Source organism: Triturus cristatus, chromosome 3_2 (assembly GCF_964204655.1).
Source record: "Triturus cristatus chromosome 3_2, aTriCri1.1, whole genome shotgun sequence".
Lineage (NCBI taxonomy): Eukaryota > Metazoa > Chordata > Amphibia > Caudata > Salamandridae > Triturus > Triturus cristatus.
In genome coordinates this window covers 1,222,764,665-1,222,774,056 of record NC_140584.1, presented here as the reverse complement: position 1 = coordinate 1,222,774,056, position 9,392 = coordinate 1,222,764,665, and the positions used below count along the sequence as shown (strand labels likewise).

The 9,392-nt window shown below is 42.7% G+C and overlaps 1 protein-coding gene across 1 annotated transcript; it reads right to left on the bottom strand.

Annotated features, from left to right (window-relative positions):
- Positions 1–1,599: 1,599 nt before the first annotated feature.
- On the bottom strand, positions 1,600–3,926 carry LOC146859509 (proliferation-associated protein 2G4-like). The gene is made up of 2 exons (XM_085646988.1): positions 3,676–3,926; positions 1,600–2,769 (listed from the first exon to the last, which is right to left on the bottom strand). The coding sequence occupies exons 1-2, from the start codon at positions 3,896–3,898 to the stop codon at positions 1,793–1,795; spliced, it is 1,200 nt and encodes a 399-aa protein (XP_085503114.1). The 5' UTR covers positions 3,899–3,926; the 3' UTR covers positions 1,600–1,792.
- Between the last annotated feature and the right edge of the window lie 5,466 nt (positions 3,927–9,392).

Below are 9,392 nucleotides of genomic sequence, written 5' to 3'. Positions count from 1 at the left end.
AATACATCAATGAAACGGAATATAACATCAGATTCACCTTTGAGTTTAGCACAAGCAAGATCTCATTTTTAGATGTTGAACTTTATATCAAGGAGAATACGATCCAAAGTAGATTGTCTTGTAAAAAGACAGCGTGAAACGCACTGTTGCATGCGTCCAGTGCTCATCCTGCTCACCAAATTAGGTATATTCCCTTTGGAGAACTAATCAGGGTTAGACAAAATTACAGCCAAGATCCGGAATTTGAGGAAAGTAAGAAAGGTGTGTTGGCCCGCTTCCAGAGAAAGGGGTATGGCAAAAATACACTTAGGAAAGCTGGACAGAGAAATAATAGTGTGAAGAGACAGGACACTTTAAGGGAACGCACCAAACCTAGCAATAAAAATGAGAAGATACGTATGGTGACTGGTTATAACTCCCGGTCAGGCGTGTTAGTACGTAGTCTCAACAAGCATTGGCACATTCTGAGAGCTGACAAATCGCTCAGCGATGCGATTTCAGACAGACCAGACTTTACTTATAGATGAGGAGTCGCACTGAGAAATTTACTGATCCCTAGTTATCCTAGGGTTTGGACGAAAGAGAGTTGGCTTACACAACGTACAATAGGTTTTTATGGCTGTGGGCACTGCAGTGCATGTAAGTGGACCTGTAGTAAATAGACACATTTTAAGGGCCCAGGAGACCAAACGTACAGGATTGTTTCCAATATAAACTTGTTGTATACATTATCGAGTGCAGGTGTAACAAAAGATATGTGGGCAGCACCAAAAGGACATTACGTGAAAGAATAGGGGAACACATGAGAGCGGTAAAACAAGGGGATATTAACAACGATTGTATTTTAGATAAAGAATAAAGGCGAATTGTGCGCGGAATTGGGTACATATAAAAGAGGGACAATATCAGAGACAGTAGTATATTATCAGAAAGGAACTATTAAAAGGAGGCTCACACCTTATTCACGTGAGCATTGTCACTTTTTTATTTTTAGGAAAATAAAGAGCAATGTAAGGGCCCCAACAGATAATCATCATGAGTGCAGATTTTGTCAAGATTAGCAATGGTCACACCTTCACCGTGAAAGTGTACTTTCTGTTCTATAAATATGATGTATTAATAGACCTTCAGGTTGCTCTTTTTGTATATATAATTGTTGATATTTAAATTAAGTGTTGATTTGTGACCTTATATGTAATTTTATATGTATTTGACAAATGTTGGATGTTTGATTTTCTTTTTGTGATGGTCTGTTGGAGATAGTGTTTAGATACAATTTTGATTCATTTGTTTGTCGTGTAAGTTGTCTGAACATTTTTATACCATTTGAACTCTTTAAAGATAAAATAAAGAAGTTATTTTTCTACAACTACTTGCCCCTTGGACTCTCTGAACTGTGCACCCCATTCTATTCATAATCTCTTTTGATCTGGAACACCTCTCAACGGCTGGCGTTGGGGTTGATTGCATGGTCATTACAATTATTTGAATTGGTGTGAGGTGCGGCAAGAAAGGTCCGCCGTTGTTGCAATTTGAATATTTTTTTTTTTTTTAGGAAGAGAGCAGTTTTAGACTGTTTTTTTAAATTAATTTGTGTTTTTAAATAGTCTGAAGTAGAGCCACCTCTCTCATTGTCCACAGAAGCCAACTGTACGCAGTGGGAAGTCCGAAGCTCATACGACAAAACAGGCCCCCTTTGTTGTTTCTTCGTGAAAGGGGAGAAAGAGGGACAGGGTGGATGCAAATACTACAAAACCACTGGCAAATTGGAGTGAGGAAATTGGGAGGGGCCTCAGTCAGTGGTTTCAATCTTTTCGGCATCTCCACTGATGGCATTTTCTGCATTCTTGGAGGCCTTCTTTTTTTTATTTTTCTGGGTTTTCCGGCTTGCGGAACTCAGCAATAGTGCCTTCAGCTCGATATCCTGCACATCCAGTTCAGACTTGTATAATTCAGGCTCAAGTGGGCCACTGGTGATCCTCATAGGGCCATTAGCCATCAGCAGCACAGTGAACTTGAACTGGGCCACAAACTCCCCTTCCTTGTCATAAAGGACATTAAAGGGCTGCAACAGTTCGTGTTTGGCACATTCAACCACACCCATTTGGGCTTTCTTCTCATCCTCAAACGCCCTGAGAGTAAACGGCATTGCATCAAATCGTCGTTCAATCTCACTGAAGAAGGCACGGGAGGTTTTCATCTTCAAACCGTATTGCTTGGAAGGATCCTTTTTGTATATGGTGGTCCTCTGCCCAGCATCCTTTGGCTTTCCCTCTCCAGTGCTAACAAGGACATCTACGGCATAAACTTCATGCACCTCAATCTCAGCCTTTTCATGGTCCTTCTTTTGCTGGTCTGTTGGGTTTTGGATGATTGTTTTCTCGCCATCGATCACATGCTGTTCCAGCTGATGTGACAACATCTCTTCAACAGCGGAACAGTTAAACGACTGAGCAATTTTATTCCAGGCCTCGGTTACCTGAGAGTTCTGGTTCCCTGATTTCACCAAACGCAATGCAGCCTCTGCACATATGTGTGCTGCCTTGAGAACATCAGCTTTGCGTCCAATAATTGGAGTTTCCTTTGTGGCACCCACAATCAAGCTGTGGGAAACATTGGCAATAAAGCTATCCACGTGGACTCCCTGATCAATTTTGACCAAGTCACCTTCCTTGAGTAAATAATCTTGGTCACTCTTCAAGGGAGAGAAGTGGCAGACACAGTGATCACAGATATACTGGTTTGGGAAAGCAATACCCTTTTTCATTTCTGTGATAGATTTTCCCCTTCTCCGTCTGTGTTTGACCCCCGGAAGTATACGTCCCCTCCCTTTAGGAGTAACCAAGTGGCTCACAAGTCCTGTTTTAACGTAGGAGCTTTATTTCTAACAAACAGTCCTGATAGGGTGTTGTACCAGAGTATACAAAGTTCACATAATTGGCCGTCTATCGTAACTGTCCTTTATCCGAGAGTCTTCGGCTTCTTCCGGCTTCATTCTTCACCCAACACTGCCCGGGCCGGTGCTTCCCCAAAAGGCCAACCGGAAAATAAAAAGAAACAAAGGACACTACTGTCACAAGTGGTCTACTTGGTTTATAGCTTAACAGGGTGCTCCCCTTCACCAATCTCCCTAGGTCACCAGGGTGAGTGCAGGGTAGTCAGGACTTATATAGAAGGAAAAAAGGAGAGGATGGTGCAAAGTTCTTTTCAAAATGTGAGGGTTTCTAATTTTTCCACAAACCCAAGAAACCCTTTCCCTCCAACCTCCTTCTGCACCCTTCCCTCCACGTCACTTGCCTGGAGCTACGGCCCCCTTGGACTGTAGCAGTGGGTATCTCGGTGTCCTGGTGCCTCTGGGAACTACCGGATACGGGCGTGTCATTTGTAGAGTGCTTCTCCCTCTGTATTGCTGGGTCGTCCTCCTTGGGTCTCCCGCCGGTGTTCTTCGTCCCGCCAGTCTCTGCTCCAGTGTTCAAGGCGTGAACTGCCGTCCACCTCTGTCCTGCACGCTCCTCTCGCCCATCTTCCTCCGTTCGCTCTTCCTCTCTCGATTCGCCATCGGCCCGCTCCTTTTCTCGCGAGCCCGCTCCTCCCCTCAGCCCAGAAGCTAGACTGCTCACCGCTGACTCCAAGGGCGTCCCGTTGGGCGCCATCTTGAAGTTCTCGGCATCCGACCCGAAAATATCACATTTTCCTTCTCCTTTTTGAAGATTTTACCGGTCTCCTCCATGATCAGAGCATCACCCTTCTCACAAAGACTCAGGACCGAGCACCCACAAGTGGCGGCATCAATTACAGTCCGGAGGACCCGGTTGGCGATGTCGCCGCCCATCTTATACTTGGCCACCACCAGGTCCCCGGCGATGGTCTGCTCCTGCGGCTCATCGTCCCCCGACATCTTCAGCGAGCAACGCGCGATGGCACAGGACGGTTGCAATTTGATTATTATACTAAGGAGATTGGGTTAAATGTGGATCAGCAGCTGCATTATTTTTTGAGAAGATGAAATGCCCATTACTGCATTTTCTGTGTGGATAATAGTTATCATAAGTATGTAATACAATAAATGATTTTTAGTTGCCCATTTCCTTAACTCAAGTTGAACACTCTTTTTCTCTTCTGTTAAAAATCATTATGTCTACTTTTCGGTTATATTTTTCTTATATAAAAAATATCGGAACCTAAATCTTACTAAAAGTATTTAGGGGACGGAAAAATGCAGTGTTAATATATCACAAACAACACTGGATTTAGTCACACCATCTTGATGAATTTTGAAAGTGACCTCACGCCCTTTCATATACTTAAAGGCTGATGTTTGCCTCCTCAATTATTGCAAAGCATACCATAAACACGGTGAAACACGTTTAAGAAGGGGCCCATTTTGGTACTTCCTTAATGCAATTAATTTGCTGAACATTTTGCACTGTATACAGAAGAATATAAGTAGTGTAACTATATGACATAGTTTGGGTCAAATAGCATTGTAAGAACTTTGAATACAGTGCAGTTGCGTGATGATTTTGAAGATTTTGGTGCTTATTTGGAATTTCAAGATGGCACCCGTTTTAGAGACAATATGTGTCCTTTTTCTATTTTGATGACTCCCAGCTGTGAGAGATTGTATAAAGGAGGTAACACTCATTTCCTCTGTGTTCTCGCACTTGAGAGGCATGTTTTGGGCTACGTGGATGATGGAGCTGTCCTTACGGTAAGGGATAATTGATTGTGGATACATTGTTAAACTTTGAAGGACTATGCGGGTAGTTTGAGATAGTATACTTGTGCGATGTACAAATACAAATTTGGCATGTGTTATGAAGGCATCTTTTCAATATCTTGGTGCCTATTGGGTGCATTACATATGGATTTGTGTTGGGATCTTGATGGGACATATATGGTTCCATTAGCTAAGTCTCGGACGACTGATTCGGATAGTGGTGACGGTGGATATTTTCTGAGATGTTAGGAATAGTTTGATACGTGAGCGCACGTGCTGCAACCCTGACAATATAATGGGGATGTAAAGCAGGGACACGCATTTTGAATAAGTAAGCATGACTTTATAGAGGTTGTGGCTGGATGGTGTGTTATGATAGCGGGTTTATTATACTCCCTTTAGTGATTGGGATTGAAGAGGTGGCGTTGCGCACAAGTGCCCAACTTGATACATGGATATGTGTTGTGATCTCAATGGGGCATATACAGTTCCATTGGCTAAGTCTTGGATGTTGAGTCAGATAGTGGTGATGGTTGACACTCTCTGAGATGTTAGAAATAGTGAGATACATTAGCGCATGTGTTGCAACTCTGACAATGTTATGGATATGCAGAGCGGGGACACACATTCGCATTTTGAACAAGCAAGCATGACCGCATAGAGGTTGTGGCTGGATGGTGTGTTATGTTAGTTATTGGGATGAATAAGGCGGTGTCGCGCACATGGGGCCTAGTGATTTCTGGCTCAAACATTGATATATGTGCATTTCAGTACCATATGGATCTTACCTAATGATAGATACGAGCATTGTCTTTGGAGAAGTTTATACATTATTACATCCCCAGATATATATATATTTTCAGAGCTCGTGGATTGGTCACACAGAGACCCTTCCTGAATTGTGAACATATTTTAACGAAGAGGACAGATATTTTACCCATTGTGGTTTGGAATTATCACCACATAAGAAGTAGGTTTTCCATCTGCGTGTCAGATTCAGAAATGGAAGTAGGCATGTATATTAAGAGTGTGTCCTAATGATGGTTCTTTTTAATTTCACAGAGGAATATATACCAAAGATTGTAGAGGTATTTGAAATGCGTTCTCACTTACACATGAATGAATGAATGAATGAATGAATGAATGATGAATGAATATAAACTTTATTCGGATTGTTTACGATCCATAAAAGCATTACAATTACAATTTAAAAAGTCTTTCAAGGAGATCTAGTTTTAAAAGTTAAAAAAGCAGAAAATGAATTACGGTACTGTTTAAAGGTTTTTCCGATGTCTATAAATACATTTCAGAAAATTAAGGACATGATAACATGTGGCTTCGGTGTCCAAAAGCTGCAAACTTAACATGGCTGCTCTGCATTGTCTGAGACCCCAGGATTTTAAAAGGGTCAGTAGCCAGAGTTTACGGTGTTCCTGATAAAATTTACAAAATAGGACTGTGTGAATAGAAGATTGACTTGATGTCCCATCACATGGACATGGGGGTGGATTTAAATCCCACACATTTGGCGTTGGAAAGGCCACCAGTTTATGAAATATGTTCAATCTAAATCTTATCAGGAGAAAACGTTCAAAGGTGCCAATGTCAAGTTTTAAATACGGCTGCATTGAAAGAGTAGCTTGGACCAGCGTAGCATGCTGCACCGACTGTTTTCCAGCTTCTGCCTGAAGTCTCATATTTGTCAGATGGTCCAACGCTCGCTTCTTTAAATTGTCGTTTGTGATTTCCCCGAGTTTTTCGGGATTACAATAATATTTTTCCAGTCCGAGATCGCCAAGAAAGGTCCGGATATAGGCCAGCCATTTGATTTTAAAAGCATAGTGCAGAGACATTGCATCCGCCAGTATTGTTTTTGTGACGTCGTTTGTGTCTGCCACCCAAATTCGTCGCCAGAGTAGAAGAGGTTGGATTTTGGCAAGATCTTCAATATATGATGCCCCTAATTCTAAGTGGCAGGCGTAAACGGAAGATGTTTTGGGGGCAGACAGGATAAATCTGAAGAACTTATTTTCTGCAGTTTGCAGAGAAGTAACGTCCGTGTATCCCCATAGTCCTGCTCCATATAGGGCTGTAGATTGGCACTTGGCTCTATATATGGTTAGCAGTTCTCTGGGTGGACGTTTTCCTAATTTTTGAGAAAACGACATCAAAGCTGCTAGAGCTCTTTTAAAACAATGCTTTCTAGCTTCTATTGCTGGTTTCCAGGAAAGTTTATTGTCTATCGTGACCCCCAGATAACAATAATCGTTTGTTGAGGCAATTTTTTGGCTGTCGAGGTAGATGGATGTTTGCTGTTTTTTCCCGACCCCAGCCTTCATTACGAAAGTTTTTTTCACATTTATGTGGAGGTCAAGAGTTTTCATATATCGGGAATATCTGTTTAGGGACCTTTGGAGTTCACGGGGAGTTTGTGCAAGGAGGACGGCGTCATCCGCATACAGCAGGGCGGGGATCGGGCGATGATTGGCCCTTGGGAGGTCACAGGCACCCTTTAGTAACTCAACCTCCAAGTTGTTGGTGTAGAGGGAGAAAAGAAAGGGTGCCAGGACGCATCCCTGTCTGACCCCCCGCTCTACTGTGAAAGTCTCCGTCAGTTCTCCCTTTGTCCCGAAGCGAACTCTTGCGGATGGATTGGAGTAGAGTTCCCTTAAAAAGTTCAAAAGTGGTTGGTCTACCCCGATCTGAGCTAGAAGGGACCACAATTTTGTGTGGGAGACGCAGTCAAAGGCCGCGGACAGATCTACGTAAGTCATATAAAGTTTTGCCTTCTTTGCGTGCACATATTTTCCGACAATTATTGATAGATTTAAGGCTTGCTCGACCGTGCCTAATCCTTTTCTGAATCCGAATTGGAGATCGGATAGGATACCTTTTTCTTCCGCCCAGTCCTGTAATCTTTCTAGTATCACTCTTCCTGCTATTTTCCCCAGTGAGTCCAACAGGGAGATTGGGCGATAGCAGGCGGGGTCCATACGATTACCTTTTTTAAAAATCGGGACCATTATAGATTTGGTCCAGGACTCTAAAATTCCTACTTTTGCCGTGGCGCTACAAACCCTTGTTAAAATTGGTGCCCAGAGGTCTATCTGGTATTTAAAAAAGTCTGCTGGGACGCCGTCCGGCCCTGGAGCCTTGCCTTTTTTGGTGGAGTTCAATGCCGCAAGAATTTCAGAAATTTCGAATTTAATATCTATTGGGTAAGGTGGGAGTATTTTTTCTCCTACTTCTAGCTCTAGATCGTAAGTTGGTTTTTGGAAGATGCTAGTGAAGTGTGATACCCAGGTTGCAGCATCTATGGCGACTTCGATTTTTGGGCCCGATTCGGCCGCCAGGAAAGGGGTTCTGATGATTCTCCAGAAGGCTGTTGAATTTTTTTCTTGAGCACTAGTATGGAGTTCGTGCCACAGCGCTTGCTTCAGTTCCTCTTTCCTCTTTTTCCTTATTTTTAGGTATTCGCTCCTGAGAATGGCTATTGCACTGAAGTCCCTATCATTTTTATTTAAGGCTAATTTTAGTCTTGTATGTGCCTTGGTGCACTCTTGATTGAACCATCCTGTGGTCCGCGATGAGTCAGTTTTTTGTTTTCTTGTAAGTAACAATTTTATTTTATCCATGATTTTGGCGAAGTTAGTTAAAAGCTCCATGTCGTTAGTATCTGGGTCCAAACAGGTTTCAATTTGTGGGTGAACTGACCTTATTAATTCTTTAGTAAGTTCTTCAGGGTTGATCCTCACCCACTTTATAGTATACCCATTTAGTTTGTCCACGTTGATGTTTTCCTGGGTCAGGGCATTTGCTATTATTGCTGGGGAGCATTTTTGATGAATTAATAAGACTTTCAGAGTTAGTATTGCGTGGTCACTCTGCGAATTCGGTAGCACTTCGAAGTTCTTTACTCTTGTTTGCAGAGAGGCTGATATGATTATAAAGTCTACCGTGGTTTGATGACCTCGTCCTATGTAGGTAGGTGCAAGTGAGTTTTCCCCATGTTCCGAGGTGTTTACTATCTGGAGATCCAGATCGGATAGGAGATCATTCATTTGCCTTCCCATTTTGGTGTGCGAAAAATGTGTGAGTAAGAGGCCATCTTCTGTTACCATGCCTGGGCATTTACTTCTTGGTTGGGTACAGGCGTGAAGATTAAAATCGCCTGCCCATACTATTGATGCCGGGCCTCCTACTCCTTGCTGCATTATAAGGGTGGTTAATGTTCCGTGGAGATTGGCCAAAACTCTCTCTAAGTCCAGTTCCCCCAGATTATTATAAAAGTTAATAATGATCATCGTCTCTCTTTTCTGAAAATAAAGACCTAGGATCTGCAGGTTTGGTGTCAATTCAATAACCTTTATTCTAACATTTTGAATAGTGTTAGCTAGGTAAATACACAGACCTCCCTTTGGTCTACCTAGGTGTCCCGACTGCGCGAGGGATGAGTACGTCTTGAACCCCTGCAGGTGATATTCTTGTAGTGACCATGTCTCCTGTATACATAGTGCTTGGTGATTGAGCGTATGATGCAGGATTGTCCCATCCTCTATTTTTGTCCTTAAACCAGCAATGTTCCATGAAATCAGGCTCAGGTTTGCTGAGCTGTCATCTGAACTTTGTGTTCTTTTTAGTTTCACGGGGGCAGGTGGAATCTCTCGGTCTG

Excerpts from the sequence above, each read along its gene's own strand:
- LOC146859509 (XM_085646988.1), bottom strand. The coding sequence starts at position 3,898 with ATGTCGGGGGACGATGAGCCGCAGGAGCAGACCATCGCCGGGGACCTG. Across the intron at positions 2,770-3,675 it reads GGAAAATGTGATATTTTCGG|AAATGAAAAAGGGTATTGCT; the intron begins GTCGGATGCCGA and ends AATCTATCACAG.